General features: G+C 38.0%; 1 protein-coding gene across 1 annotated transcript in view; it reads right to left on the reverse strand.

Moving 5' to 3' along the window:
• Positions 1-16,281, reverse strand: part of SORCS1 (sortilin related VPS10 domain containing receptor 1) — a 438,448-nt gene that overhangs the window by 88,961 nt on the left and 333,206 nt on the right. The window contains exons 9-10 of the mRNA XM_063307130.1: positions 10,618-10,797; positions 3,727-3,873 (exon numbers count right to left, since the gene is read on the reverse strand). Coding sequence (XP_063163200.1) covers positions 3,727-3,873; positions 10,618-10,797 — 327 coding nt within the window. The remainder of the gene's footprint in view (positions 1-3,726; positions 3,874-10,617; positions 10,798-16,281) is intronic.

A 16,281-nucleotide genomic window follows, 5' to 3' on the forward strand; every position in this document is an offset into this window, starting at 1 on the left:
AAAATATGGATGTGGTTTCTTTCTAGAGTGGTTGTGTGCCTTGTGTAAAGTGTGATGAAGACTGCATCTGTGCCTGATGATTGGAATACTGCTGCATTCCCCCCCACACACACACCTATAGGTCTGTGAGGTAATTTGGAGCAAAATTTGGGAAGTACATTGTAGTTTTATGTCAAGCAGAGGGTGCTCAGACCAGATCCTTCCTTTTTAGGAGGTCATTGAGAAATGTATGACTCTGTGAGATAAAGCTTATTGTGCATTTGTTGACTTACCATAGATAAAGTGAATAGGCTTGAATTAGGAAATGTTTTCTATGACTATGGAATTGAAAGTTAGTTCCTGAATGCAACTGAAGTGGTATAAGATGAAAGTAAAGCCCACATTAGAATGGGATGCATAGTAAATGGTTCGACTTTGAGCTAGGAGTAAGGCAAATCCCCTGGATTGTCAAATGTATATATGAATAAATGTATAAGAAGTGTTTGGGTGTCATTAGGCATATTTTGGTCAGGGAAATGAATGTACATGTAGTTTTGAATGCAGATGATACCATGTTATTGGCTGAGAAGCTGATTATTTTCAGTGAATGTTAGACTATATAATGAAATGAGGAATATAGAACTGAAAATTAATGAATCAAAAACCAAGAGATAGCTGTGTTTCATCTAAAATTGAGTGAACAACTGCAGTTATATCTAAATGGTGGAAATTAGAGGAAATAGATTAATGTCATGTATTTTGGTAGCATGTTTGCTAGGAGAAACATTAAAATAAATTGAATGCATTTGGAATGGGGTAAATAAAAAGTGTGTGATAAAACAAGAAAACACAGATGAATGAGCTGGATGAATGTCAGTTGAATTAAAAGGTGAATGACCAGTATCAAAGAAGCACATTGAATGGTTTAGTCATATGGAGAGACTTAATGAGGACCGGATAGCAAAAGAAATATATGAAAGTGAATGAGTTAGGAGAGAAGAGAAAAGCGAGAAAGTTATAGTTGCATGGAGTAAATAAGTTCCCCAAAAAGAAAGATTATAACAAAAGACAATGTATAAATTCAGTGGAAACAAGGTTAGTTTGCAAAGGTAGAGCAAAAGGGAGTGGTACAGTCAATGTTATTGCTGTGAATTAGCTTTGGCTAATTTCTTGCATTATCTTATCTTGTGGATTTTATTAGTTTGGCTTACTATTTCTCATTACCTTTCTGCAGCTTTCATAATACTGCTTCCACAAGGGTGAATATTATAATAGGTATGCATATATGAATGTAGACTGAAGACCAGTGTGCTTTATGGCTGAGTTGGGATTCGGCCCTTAACTTTCCAGTTCTATTCAAACAGCTTATCTATTACACCATATTTCACTTTCTCAGAGGCTGTTTTAGGTTTATTAAGTGATGGGAACAAGTCAAAATAGACACTCCATGCCATCAAAAAGCACTGTGATAAGTTCAAGACAGGGAAATGGCTGGCAGAGAAATTCCAAAGAATTCCCAAAAAGTAGGTGGGTATTTGTTTTTGCCTGATTTTTTTTTTTGCTCTATTTTATTTAAACAATTTGTGAGAAAGGTATACAAAGGAGTTGTATGAAGATTAGAGCAAAACATAAAAATAGCATAGTTTATAAAATCAAATATATAAATCATGCCTGAGGTTAAAAAAAACAAAACAAACCTATTCCCCTTCAAATCACAGAGACAATGGGGCTCGGTTAACCTCCTGGCCCAAATGCCGCTCTTTAATGCTTTGCAAAAAGCCAAAAGTGTCAGGGTCATCCAGATCTCCAGGGGAATGCTGTTTCACAGGGCAGGCACAGCAACAGAGAAGGCCCTTAATTAGATCAAAGGTAATCTATCAAGTATCATTATTGGTCTTAAATTATCGAGATATAATTTAATATTCACAAAGATAATTCCTTCAACATAGCTATTTTTTCAGGAATCTTATTTCATTACTCTCCCCAAAAGCAGGCAACACTGAATAGGTTTCTATTACTGTATTAATTATATATACACATACATAATACATGCATAAACTTATTCTTCATATGAAGTATTTGCAAATACTAAGTATGATCCGCAACCTCTCACTGAGGGAATTGTCTTGGAATTTGGGAGAAAGCAAGGAAAAAGAGGAAGTTGAAGAGTGACTTTTTACAGGGTTGACAAATTCATCTTCATCTGTTCTCTAATATGCAACTGCAATGTTAGAGCATTTCTGTAGGACACATATTGTTGTGACCTGCTTTAATGGAAAGGGTCAAGGTACATCTTTCCAAGGGAAAATTGCCTGAACTTGTTACCTAAAAGAAGTGCTGTGATCAGGCCCATTTGCTATTCATTTGACAGGAGAGAGCTAGAAAACTGACAACAAAGCAGTATGATTATTTGTATGTCTTTGAAAGAGGAAAGAATGGAGTGATTAGAGTGTATCTGAGTTAGTAGTCTGTGGAGGAAAATAAAATATGGACTTCTGTTTGATTCCTTTTAAAAGGGATCCTACCCATGATGTTGAAAGGAATTCAAATAGTGTGACTGGCAGCCAAAATTTTTGCTGTGATATATGAAGTAGAAAAATGGTATTATGTTAGGCAAGCAAATTACCTCTCCTCAAATACAGTTTTCAATTAAAAAATAAACTACCAGCTCAGCTGTAAAACATTTAGATTCAAAGGAATGTTAATTCAGGCACTAAAAAGATAATAAAGCACTGGGCAGCAGGGACACTTAGAAGAAAACAGCATCCTAACTGAAACACTCCAAGGCCCCTTGTTTAACTCAAGAATGCCATTATATTTACCATGATTACTTTACCACTGACACTGTCTTACAGTGTCTGGACATTAACACACATGTGCTACAACCCAATCAAGGAACTGCTATACTGATTAAATGTACACTGTAATTCGTATAAGTCCGTAAGTCCATAAAAGGCTTGCACCTCCACCCTTTTGGGGTTTGTCTTACTGCCTCTGGTACCACAATAAACCAAATTGTCCTTCAGCTGAATTGTGGGCTGGTCTCTGGCCCTAAACAAACTCTTGGGAAATTTACTTATTTATTTATTACAATTTAATGGCCAGATTACTCTGGGTGGCTTCCATTAAAACAACAAAAGTACGAACTGTTTAAGAAAAGAGAAACAAATCATAATCCAGGAGATGAACTCTATATAACCAAAAAACACCCTACAAGAGCCCAAGCACCACTCTGCCCTGGGGCCTGGGAGAACAGCCAAGTTTTCAATTACTTTCTGAATGTTATTGAGGTGGGAGCCATATGGATTTCTGAAGGGACGCTGCTCCAGAGGGCTCGTGTTGTGACAGAGAAGGCACACTTCCTGGGTCCCAACAAATAACACTATTTTATCAAGGGGACAATTTTATCCTGGTAATAATATTTGCACTCAGTTCCAGGGTTAACCACAACATTTTAATATAGCGAGCATATCTGCTTAGACAAATGGCTCATTCCTCCCACCCTTGTTGCCCTGACTCATAATGGCTAGTCTGTATTGACCAAAACACTCAGCTAGACAAAAAAGTTCATGAATATACATTTCTTTTTCTGTGAAAACAAAAATAACTTCATTTCTATCTCAGAATTTTAAAAAACTTGCCTATTTTTAAAAAATCCTCTGTGAAAAATTCTGGTGAAAGAGGCTGTGTCACTGTATAATCAAAAAAGGTTTTTCCCCTCCCTCATCCCCGTAAGCCATCACTTACTAGGAGGCAATGAACTGGGTTCCCTCTCAGATCTGTGTCCGGGGCCTGCAGCAAATGCCAGTCTCTGCCTTTGTTGTAGGTGATGAATGTTTTTACTTGGTTGTCAATCTTCTTGTTAGCCAAGAACATTCCCTTTATACCTGCTACCTAGGAGAAATTGACATGGCTGAAAAACAAGATAAATTTGACACAAATTGTGTGTGCATTGGTACCTGTCAAATCTTGCTTTAGATACAGCATACAGCATGAATATGTAACAGATCCAAAGGTGAAAACTGCATTAAAGGATTTCTTACTTATGACAGGTTGGGAAAAACGGTAAGATGGAAACCACTGTGGATTCAGAGAGTTTAGAAGAGGATGTTGCAGGGTTGAACATTAAAAAAATGTAGATTTTGATGAAGTGACGGGGCAAAGGAAGTCACAGTCACCTGGGTTTTATTTGAGCTTGTGGACCCTAAAGAGGTGCTACACCCCAATATCTGTCATTTTCTTCTGGAAGGGTTTGTTCCAGCTTCTTATTTATCTATCACATTTTGAAATTTTGTAAAGCTTTCACTTTAGCCAGGCTGGACGTGCTGCCCTCAGCAGTCCTTTTTGGACATTTTAAGGGTACTCTTATGCACCTTCAGCTATTTCCATGTGGTGATAGCTTAATAGAAAACCTAAGCCATATGTTGTTATACTGTTTCCTATATAAGGATTCTAGACAGATCCTTACATATCCATTATGGAAGAAATGTCCAGGCAGGGAGAGTGTCTTCTATCTAATGCTACTTATTTTGGACACAGGACCCCAAGATATCCTTCCAGGTTGCCCAGTTTTGTGCTATCATCTGCACAATATGCCACACCATTACTTAGATTTTGAATTTCTTAACACAATATTTTATTTCAATTCATTTTAGTATTTTCATTCTTAATTAATTTTGGATTGTAGTATATTAATTGCTTTTGTTTATGTGTGTGTGTGTGTATTAATGTAAGATTGTTGCTATTGTATAGTTATATTGTGTCTGGCCTTAGGGCTGTACTAAATATGATGATGATGACCGTAAAGAAGTGTGTGTTTCTTTGAATATGAATTCTGCTCCTTCATCTGAATCATGCTCACCTACTTTTGGGCAGACAGGTGTGTGTGCAGATTTAGGAAGTCTTTGGGAGAAGCGATAGCATCAGCTCCTTTGAAGGAGATAATATGGTGCCCTTCCCAGAGAAGCCATTTTTTGATCTGACCATATTATACAACTTCCACCCTAATTCCAATCATAGATAAAAGTTTGGAAGGTAGAATTACAACAGTTGCAGAGCAGGCCCAATGAACCTTTTTCCTTTTCAGTTGGGGTTCAGGCTGGGGAATGGGGCAGAAACCGATTGTCACTCTGATAGATTACCTTTGTGAGGATCAAGGTGTAGGGAGATCAGCTGTCCTGACCCTACTAGACCTCTCAGCAGTGCTTGATACTATCCACCCATGATATTGTTCCAGAGGGTTGCAAGCAGGGGTAGCACTATTTTGCAATGGCCTCACTCATGAATGGATGAGCAGTTGGGATTGCTGTAGGAGGAAGACTCAAGCCACTAACTACCAAACAACCTTCAGAGAGACATTTTCTTCATGGCCATTGTTGTTTAAGTAGCATTCAACAGCTAAGTATTGTAATTCTAGAAACTATTACTAGAGTGATATCCTAGTGAAATGGATACATTGGTTTCATATCTGCTGCTATTTTGGCCGTAGGTGGGGTCACGCTCTCTCTGAAGAAGCAGGTTCCTGACTTGAGGGCTCTTCTGCTCTCATGGGTATTGCTTGATCAACCCTTGGAGTCCATGGTTAGGGAAGATTTGGCCAGTATCAGCTAGGAAACAAGTTATGACTGTTTATGGAGCAGGAGGCCCTGGAAACAGATACTCATGCCTCACTTTGAGGCTGTATTACTGCAATACCCTTTACTTCTGCTTCCTTTGACAATGACCTGGAAACTGTAGTTGATACAGTCTACTTGTAGGTGAGGGCTGCTTTCAGCCATATATTAACAGTTCTGGAGGTACTACAATGGTTCCAAGTAGAACTCAAGGTGCTAGTTAAACCTAAACAATTTTACATGGGTTGGCTCCTGGTTAAGTTTAGGATCATCTCCTTATGACTGAATTTGCCTGTCCAATACATTCCTCTCTGGGACCTTTCTGCACAATATTATTTATTATTGTGTTTAGTAGATTCTGCTAACCCTTCATCCATAAATTGTCTAATTCTTCTTTAAAATAACTGAATATAAGGCAATATAGCCAGAACCACTTACCCTTGCCCCTTACTATATCTTACTTCATCAAAAATTGTCAAACTGTCATCAGGTATCTTAAAAGTCATATAATTGTAATTAATGCAATGGAAAGATAAGTAAGTCCAGGTTCTTCAGAAATGACACTGAAATGGTTGATGATAATCTTTCACAGTCTGACATTTTCCTGATATGTTGTATTGAAATTCCCATAATTCCAAAGATGCCCAAAGGGCACAGGTTAAGGGAAATGGTTCACAAATTTTAGGAACAATTCATTTCACTCAGAATAAAAGCGGAGAAGATGTACAGGGGAAAAAAAAATGAAAAACAGCTTTCCTGATGAAGGCTTTCTCTATGTGCTAAAAATCAATAGTCCAATATCTCTAGGCTCCCTTCAGACCATATAAATCTTTTGCTTTTTTGCCCACTATTTACAGAAGCATAAGGAACTAGTACCACTGGGTAAATTGCTGCTTCTGCAGGGACTAAGTAGTGGGGGGAGGGCCCTTATGTCTTTCAGCAGGGTGCTTTTTGCTACTAAATCCTATACTGCTTCCTTGGCACGACCAAACAACCCTCAGAGAGACTTTTTCATCATGGCCACTGTTGTTTAATTAGCATTTAACAGCTAAATATTGTAATTCTAGAAAATATTACTAGGGTTACAACTTAGATCGTTAAAGGAGGAGGATGAAAAGTAAGCAGAAAAATGAGGACATCTTCTTCTAATGCATGGGAGAGACAGTCAAAAGGAAGAAGACCACAAGGTTTCTGCTTGATCTAAAATTCTGCTGGGATACCAAAAGTGTTCTAATTTGTATCTGAAATCAGTTAATGGACCAAGATGGGGATTGCAGAGTAGTTGGGGATAAGAGCTAGGATAAGATTTCTGTGAGTACAGCCTTGGACTCAATCTCTCTCCCCTACCAACTCCAACTGGAACTGAACCTGGAAGGAGGAGGAGAATCATGACAAGACAGTAATCCTATTCCAACCCCTAGAGTCAGTCCAGAAGGTTAACACATTTAATGGAATTGAATGCCACCCATTCTCCTTCCAATATTTTTTTCTAATAAAGGTTCTGGACATTTCTGAAATTGTTGAATTAATTCATTCACCATTTGTATGTGTGCAAATGTGAAAATCTCAGTGATAATGAGAAATTCAGATGAAAATTATAAATTTGAACAGCTAGTCACCATGAATCGTAAATGACTCGACGGCAACTAACAACAACAGCAGCAACAATACTGAAACAGTTTTGAGTTCTCTGGATATACTTTTTTTTGCCTTTTTTTTTTTTGCTTCTCCTGCCAGTGAGCAGTGCTGTCCATCAAGCACCAAGTTACAATTTTTTAGGGTTGCAGATAAGTGATCAAAGCATACACATACTTTTGCATGCTAAAAGTAAGGAAATCTGGAAATTTAAATGGATGGTTATTATTTCAGATAATTATTCCATATAAAGAAGAAATTATTTCACATTTGCTGAAATGTAATACACAAATGTACTGTATGCTATACCATAAAACTGAATGCTACACCCATTAGACACCATCACAGCTGACACAAGCCACAGCATAAAACAACTGAAAGAAGCAGTACAAGATCAGAAAAAGTGGAGAGAGATGGTCCATAGAATTGCCAAGAATCAGACCCGATTGAATGGATAGCATCACATCCATGCAAATGCCTTGTTTTTGTATCTGCATGTACATAATAAACAAGCAGTAACAAACGTTATTTTCCTTGGTTCCAAAATCTGCAGAGATACTGTAGTGACCGTGACCATGAACGAAGAAAACTTGGGCAGAAGACTGTGTCAGATCTAAGCAAAATAATAAAGTGCAAAGACATCACACTTCCAAGAAAGATATAGATAATCAAAGGAATGGTCTTCCCAGTCATAACATATGGCTGTAAAATGTGAATCTTTAGAAAGGTTAAATGAGGAAAATCAGTGCCTCTGCTGGATAAAATTGTTGAGAGTACCTTGATTAGTAAGAAGAACATGTTATTCAATAACAGATTTTTTTTAAAAAAGCTCACTGAAAGCACTGATAGTGAAGTATACAGTGCAGAAGCAACTCTTTGGAGAAGGTCCTGAAGCTTGGAGAAATTGAAGGCAATCAGAAAAGAGGTGAGCAAGACCCCTGAAGGCTAGATACCGTCACTGATATCGTAAGCATGAGAACTCATTACCTGAAAGACAATTCTGGAGTACTATTATCCATCAGATCACAAAGAGTTGCAAGTGACTAAATGACTGAGCAACAATTATGATTAAACATTACGACTGAAGAACAGTTCCATTAGTGTCTTGAATATAGCCAATATATTTTTATTGCAAAAAAAATAAAATCACTCCAATGTTATATATAAACACACTTAATTTTTCAAAAAACAAGCTTTCCTTGTTAACAGCTAATGAGGTGGAATAAATCATATGCTTTAAATAGAAAAGACCTCTTCACACATGAGTGATGACTAAAGTGAGTATGTAGAAGGCAGAGTCATGCACAATGGCCCCACCTCCTGCATCTTTGCAAATGCAAATGCAAGTGCATATTTTCTTTAGATCTTCTGGATGAAAATAAGAACATGAGTGAGGGCAAGAGCAGAGTGAATGGAACACAAAGACATAGTGAGCGATGCCAGCGTGCTCAGCCCCATCTGTAACAAACATCCTCACACATTTGTTTGGAATGCCTTCAAAAAGATGATGATGATGATGATGATGATGATGATGATGATGATGATGATGATGATAAAAATAAAAAATAAAAATACCAGCTTTCTAACCCACTCTTTCAAGTGCATGAATGCTGAAAAAGCTGCACCCGAACCCCAAAATGCCTCTTTGTGAAGGTGATAGAATGAATTATAAAGCATGGCTAGTTATAAATCAGAACAGGTAGAACAGAAAGAATATGAAGAATATAATGCAGAAAACCATTGGGGTTGCTTTTTTAAAGGCCAATATGCCAGGAATCTGAGTCCAGTTCTGAACACACAAAAATAAAACCTGAGCAAAGGGCACAATTTGATACTGGTCCTGCAGTTAACCCATTCATGAACTCAGAGGAACAAGATTTATTTTGAAAAATGCACCATGAATAATACACAAGCTTCTTTTTTTGTCACTTCCTTTTCCAACCCACACAGGCTTTTATCTTTCTTACCCATACACCTATTTCCTACCTCTTCCTACTTCATTAATTGATTTTTTTTTCTTCTCTCACCTGTTCTCTCTCTTCATTTACCCCTAAGCATTCATCATTCATAGCAATCCTATTGGGAGCCTTGCTCTGGGTGGCTTTCAGCTTGCTCCCAGCCACAGCAATCAGAGTGAAGGAAATGCTTTCTGCCAGGTTCAGTGTCAGCCAATATTCCTTCTGTCTAGGCAATCAACAGATGCGACATGACTAGTCTGATCCCATCAATTTCAATCCAGACTGCTATGAATGTCAGACTAATAAAACAGAGGCTTTCTTTCAATCTTTCCTCCCCTTTCTCCCTCCCTCTCCCTCTGAGCTATAGGATGTCTTTACATAATGCAGTGGAACTACTCCTTAATCTGACGGTAATAGGAGACAACAGCTTTTCAACAACTTGCCAAAGCATTCAGGGGATTAATATATTGTTTTGAAAGAATTTTCCTCGCTGTGGTCAAGAAATGCCCTGCTTATTCACCCACACTCTTGTCTGTTTTTAAACACTGATCTTTTATGCTTTTGTCAGGTTTCCTGAGAGTGTTTATTCTTTACAGATGCTCAAAGTAGGGTATCAGGACAATCAGTCCACCAAACCCTCTTCAGTGCTCACAAAGATATGGAAAAGAGATGTGGATGCATGGTCTGACCCAAACCTTCCAAATACTAGGTTGGTGGAGAAGATACAATGATAGGCTGCTAAATATTTGGGTGAACTCAGGTATGGCCTTTCTTCAAACACTTTTTGGGTGACTTCCACTGTGTCTGAACCTTAAAATCTGGTCTCCTGCTCAGTTGGACCCATGCCAGTATCTCACATAGACGTGAGAAGAGTGAATTGGTTCCTGCTGTGCGTGCAATCGAGGAACAGGGTAGTTATGCAACATGGTGGGCGGTACCTCTGTATGCTTGTGTGTATGTCACTGCTTGTGCATATGCACATACATTTCTGGCCCACCTCTCACCACCACATCTTTTGAAAGCATTGCCCATCTCTGTTTTAAGATGAAGAAATTTCATAATTGTGGAGGAATCACTTCATACACATCTACATATTCAAGAGCTGCGTATACTTGGCAGTTGTATCCTACTGACAGGAATGTGCTTTCATCCTGTCTTAGAGGTGAAGGTAGAGGTGACTGCTGCTGGGACCAAGTTATCTATAGATATACAAATCAACATCAGTACTGTAATTGTGCACTGATATCTAATATTGATGTATAATACTGATTGAAGAGATGGATGTAACTCTGGGGAAAAATTATTTTTGTATATTCTTTCATCACATAGAGATTACATTCCATATCCAATTAAGCTTCCAGTTACAGATCAAGGACAGTCCAACCTTAGCTAATGATTTTCATGAGACGAAAATACGCACTGTTGTCACATACCTCATAGAGGTCTATCATCACATTGCCTTCTGGGTCTCGGCTGCTTTTGACATTTTCTAAAGCCAGGGTAAAGTAAACCCCCTGGGTATCAGAGATGTAAAGGTTGTATGTATCATTTTGGTTCCATTCTTGAACTGCAGCAAACACTTGATTCTCATCAGTGCTGATAACATGCATGTCCTGAGGGAGAAAGCACAGAAATACATTATTGTTGGGCATTTTACTTGTCACAGTTCCAAGGGCAAGGCAGGGTAATCCTCTAGAAGCCAAACTCAGAATCATTATGGAATCTAACCGCAAATCCAAACCAATTTACTTGCATGCACACATCCATATTTTACGGATTCTCTGTTCTACTAAAATATGCAGAGTTACAATCAAATGAAATCACATTAAGTCAGCATTTATATTGGTCATTGTATTGTACAGCAGTAATGAAAATGAATGTATTTTGTTACAAGAAGAGTCAAATTTTACAGTTAAAACTCTTGTCACATTATGGATGGGGGTTTTCAAAAATGATGTCAGGCTCAGGTGACAAGCTGGTCAGTTAATTCCTGTTGCAATCAACATCCAGTTGATCCCAAAAAAGCAGACCCTGCACCTGCAGGAAAAATGCTAGGAAGAAGAAAAAAAGTAAATTACAGTCTTCACAAACATGATGTTTCTTTACACCACAGCTATTGAATTTACTTGTAGTGCATTCCATTAATTTCCTATACTACTGAAACACATAAAAATTCTCTTTTTAAAAAAAAGTTCCTAAGAACCTCATGAGAGCCAGTTTGGTGTAGTGGTTAAGGCATCAGGCTTGAAACTGGGAGATTGTGAGTTCTAGTCCCACCTTAGGCACCAACCCAGCTGGGTGACCTTGGGCCAGTCACTCTCTCTCAGCCCTAGGAAGCAGGCAATGGCAAACCAGGGCTGAATGTAATTTGTAACCAGCTGGGAATCCAGCAGAATGGAAACTCACTTGCTTCATGGTGTTTCCTTCCCAAGTGCTTTGGGGGGCTTACTGACAGGTGCTGGTGAAGGGGAGATTACCCTTTATCTGCAAGGTTCTGATCCCATGGTTCAATCAGCTGGATAAACAGTTGCCTCCCTTCTTCTCTTGCCCTCTTTCTAAGCCTGATAGCTGGTGGGTATCTGGCAAAGCTGCTGAGAAAAGTGGGGAAGGATGTCTCTTTCCTCTTGAAATCTCATATTACCATAGAGCAGCTCTGGGTGATCAGAGATCTAGAAGCACAGAGGGACAGCCCTGTTTGAAATAATCAGAGTCTCCTATTGCCAAATGCAGAATGGCCCTGGAAACTGGGTGGTGGTGGTGGTGATGTCCACAGCAGCCTAAAATGGTTAATGAGAGCTGACCAGTTACCAAGCCCTGACCACATCATTGACTATATCAGGGAGGCATCATAAATTGTTAGTACAACAACAACAACAAAAGGTGAAAAACAACACTAATCTAATGGCAAGACCACTAAAGATATATTTAAACTGCTTCTGTGGTGGGCTGGGGAAAAGTCAAAGACAACATCATGAAGATCTGTCCTTTAAATACTCTTAGAATCAGATTTGGATTAAACAGTGCTCATAATTGGCTCTGACTTTCTGTTAATATCATCTTATATTTTGTTGTAGTTTGAAGGTAGTGAAAAAGCAAGGAGGAAAGAGTCTCACAGTTGCAGAGTATGGTGGCTCTGGTCTGCAGATAATCAAGTTCTGTGTATTCAAGCAGTCTTGAGAAGCAGTACTTTGTATTCTTGGTGGCTGTGAATTGACGTTGGTTATCTGCCACTCTTTCCACCATTCTTTATTTAGTCTATATTTTACTAGGCTGAAGAATTGTCAGCAAACTTTTCATGAACAACAAATGCTACTCAAGTGCACTACATAATGCAGCCCTTATTCTTTCTGTCAGATTCAGCAATTTGCCTGTTGTTTCCGCAGGGAAAATCATGCCATGAAACACGTTTCCCACTGACATAGAGGAGTTAAGTACAAGAGAAGGCTGGGAGGGGGGATATAAGGCAAAACACCAGCACTATCATTTTTCCCTTTTTCTTTTGTAAGGAAAGGAAGAAGCAGCAAGTTTTTTTTTTCTAATTGTACCTCCCACCATCCATTCTTTTTCTAATTTGTGTATCTCCCACCCTCCATCCTGACATCAGCCATGGTGGCTTTGTTAAAAGTCTGCCTAGAGAAATGCTGCATCACCAGCCCTGAAAATATTCCAGACTCAGCACAATTCATATTAACATGCAGTGCATTTATCTGATCTTTTACTTTCCCAAAGAGAAACAAAGCACAATATCATGTGCATGATTTGAATTGGGCATATGGGAAGAACTGAAGGCTAGTGCTTTCTGAATCACCAAGAAGTTGCAAGCCCCCTTTTGCTCAGCTGATCTGGGGAACTTAGACTTTTGGAAATTTTAATGAAAGAAATCTAAGATATAATTTAGCTGTTGAAACTGTCAGTTATTTTTAAAGCTTATTTTTTTAGGAGAACCCCCCTCCCTCTTTTTTCACTTTTCTTCTATAGGATATTAGTTTCTGTTGTCCTGATAACCTGATTAAAAATGAAGGAAAACCACTGATTCTTTCCATCATTACCAAAGGTAAAACTGAGTCACAATATATTGTTTTATATCTACATACCTATCTACCTACCTCTTTATCCCTTACTCTACTAAATTACTACATAAAACTAAGTACATTTGGTTTTGGAAGATTATTGTCTAAACAAATCTGTAAAAGTCTGTAATACCCTTTTTTTTTTTAAAAAAAAGTCAATTAAAACATAGTATTTTATTGATATCATCAACTCAAAGACAAAAATCTACCAGCCAGTCATTATTTTTACTTTCAGACTATTAGTTATATTTTCTGGGGAAAGGGCTGGATTTACATAACATGCTTCTAAATTAACACTTCGTTTTGCACTGAATCATAGACTAACCAATAAGCCATGAAAAAAATAAAGCAAAGCTAAGACTGATTGTATAAGCAAAGCCAGGGGATTGTTAATCTTGCTGGATTGAACGTATCAACCCAAACAGATCTGGGAAAAAAGATGGCTGGAGATGTTGGAATAAATAAATGTATTCCATGAGTTCACTTAATTAACAAGAGACCTTTAATGATAGAAGGCAAGCTTCTAAACTAGGTTAGCTAGTAAGAGTGAATTTGATGTAATCCCAAGAATTGTGGTAAGCACCATTGTTTGATTTCCACATAGGCACAGTTTAGTTTTCTAATTATTTACAAACTAGGTACAGTTAATAAGAGTTCAAATATTTATAGAAAGTTGCATATCTCAGAAACTTAAAACTTGCTGGTGCTGGAATAAAACTCTTTGCATCTATTAAGCTTCTTCAATAGAAAATCAAGTTCTTTTTAGATAGCGCTAGCTGGTATATTAGTATAAGTATATATGGTAGTCATTCAAAGAAGACACACTGGTGTGCAGTTCATCTGTGGACATGGAGGTGGCTCTGCAGTTCCAGTGTGGAAGTGCAGGGTCGAGCACAATGGAGGCACTGGAAGTCCAGTGTTGTAATAACTGTGATAGCCTCATGGTTTTGTATTATTACTTTGGCACATGCTGCCAAAAATTACACACAGATGAGTGCTGAGCCTCTGAGATGGTATACAGGTCTAGTTGGATTTATTTCCTTTTAGTTCTATCTTTGAACCTTTCTACTGAATTATGTCTGTACAACTTCTATTATTTGTACAGCAGCAAGAGCTGACGCTAGATGTATCCAGATGTATCCTGATGCTGAGTTTCTTCATGATTCTAATGTTTTGGGAGTGACAGGCATATCTAAATGCCAATATACCTGGCACCAAATAGGTCTCTTTATATGCTTATTATTCTTAATCCAAATGTGCACACACTAAATGAATAATAACAGCCAACATCCATTGACAGGAGCTATTATGCATGATAATCTTGATGAGGTTTACAAATCTGCATTTTCAAATGCTGCTGCCTGATGCCTAGAATAATTATTCCACTATGATCACATGAAAGACATCACATTTTACTACTTCCTTTTACTTAAACCAGTAGAAACATCAAGGTGAAGAATCCAGTGATCAAGTTACTTTGTCTCAGTACTAAAATTCTACACTAAAATCCTATAAGCTGCTATGGCTCTAAGAACCCTTTACAGTGTTGATTTTATTTGGACAAAGTAATAGAGCTAAAAGAGATTAAAGACTCTCTATCCATAAAAGGCCTTACTTGTTTCATTTCCTTTTGACTCTGTTGTGCTTTGTTCATTTTTAATAAAGGCAGCCACCTGCTTTGATAATAGCATCCTAAACAAGCTTTTCTCACTGTGTCTCTGTGCATACAGATTTGGCTGCTTGGCCTTTGAAGATGTGTGAGACTGTAATGAAGCACCTCGTTGCCTTAAATATTACCCTGCAGGTAGATTTAACAGCATCTGCTTCTTGAACAAGGTGACAGAGGGGGACTCTTGGGGCTCATTAAGGAAAGCAGTATCCTACTTCAGAAAAAGTTGCTTAGGAAATATTTAATTCAAATTACTTCTATAATGAATTATATTAGCTAATAAATGCTCAACCACAAAGAGGGAAGAAAGATATTCTAAGTTATTATGGGACAGCACAAGGACGCATAAAACTATTGCACCATTTCTGTGTCACATGGGGAATGTTTTGCTCTTCATTGGTTCCTTTTACTTTCTCTATTCTGCGCAAATTTAAATTGCAGATACTCCAAGCAACAGGCTTTTCAAAAGATCCACACTTCTAGAATCCTCCCAGCCAATCAACACAACCAAATTAGGTAAAGTAAGAAGTACCAAATTAAAAACCTCAAAACTATTTATCTTTGTATTTAGGAAAAGGTTTTATGAAGAATTTGCAAGCAAGAACATGCCTAGCATACTGTAGGATCAACTGCACCCTAGGCAATCACAGTCCATCTGCATGAATGCCTCAACCCACATTCATTCTTTTATAAGCTCTACAACCTTTCTCTATTACTTCCCATTCTGTCAAATTAAGGTTATAAACTTAGACAGTAAGATTTTTTTTCCCACCCAGCAGGGTCAGAAGCAAAAGGATCAGGCAAGAGATCAAAGTCTAAAATAAACATATCAAGATCAGTGGTGTCCATAAGGTCTGATGCTTTCATTAAAATAACAAAAGTAGTGTTGCACCATCATGACACATGCTCTACCCCTTTTGTACATAAATGCAGTGTTATGTCAAGATTTCTCAATTTTTCTGGGCTGGTGAGCCCTTCTGCAATGCTTAGAACATTTTGTTGGTGCTTCCAAATCTACCTGCTGAGTGGCTTGGTTATTCACACATCAATAAAAAAGCCCCAATTTACCAGAATGTTAATTCTTGCCCCTCATCTACCCACCTTCCAATGCAGGATGGTAACCTGCTTACCTATGTCCTTTTCGTGAGCAGGTAGTCACAAAATAATTAAAAATTTGGAGGAGCTCCTTGTAAAAGCTACTGTCTCACTACTGTCTTGGCTCCTCCCTTTGTCCAGGTAGACAAATGTTTATACTAAGCTATGAGTTGCAACTAGCCATTACTTTTTTATTCTTTAAGAAAATTTATGGGGTCTAGTTAGAGCCCAGAGGCATATTTGTAATTAAATATAAGGGTGGT

The sequence above is a fragment of the Candoia aspera genome, chromosome 6 (assembly GCF_035149785.1).
Source record: "Candoia aspera isolate rCanAsp1 chromosome 6, rCanAsp1.hap2, whole genome shotgun sequence".
Taxonomy (NCBI): domain Eukaryota; kingdom Metazoa; phylum Chordata; class Lepidosauria; order Squamata; family Boidae; genus Candoia; species Candoia aspera.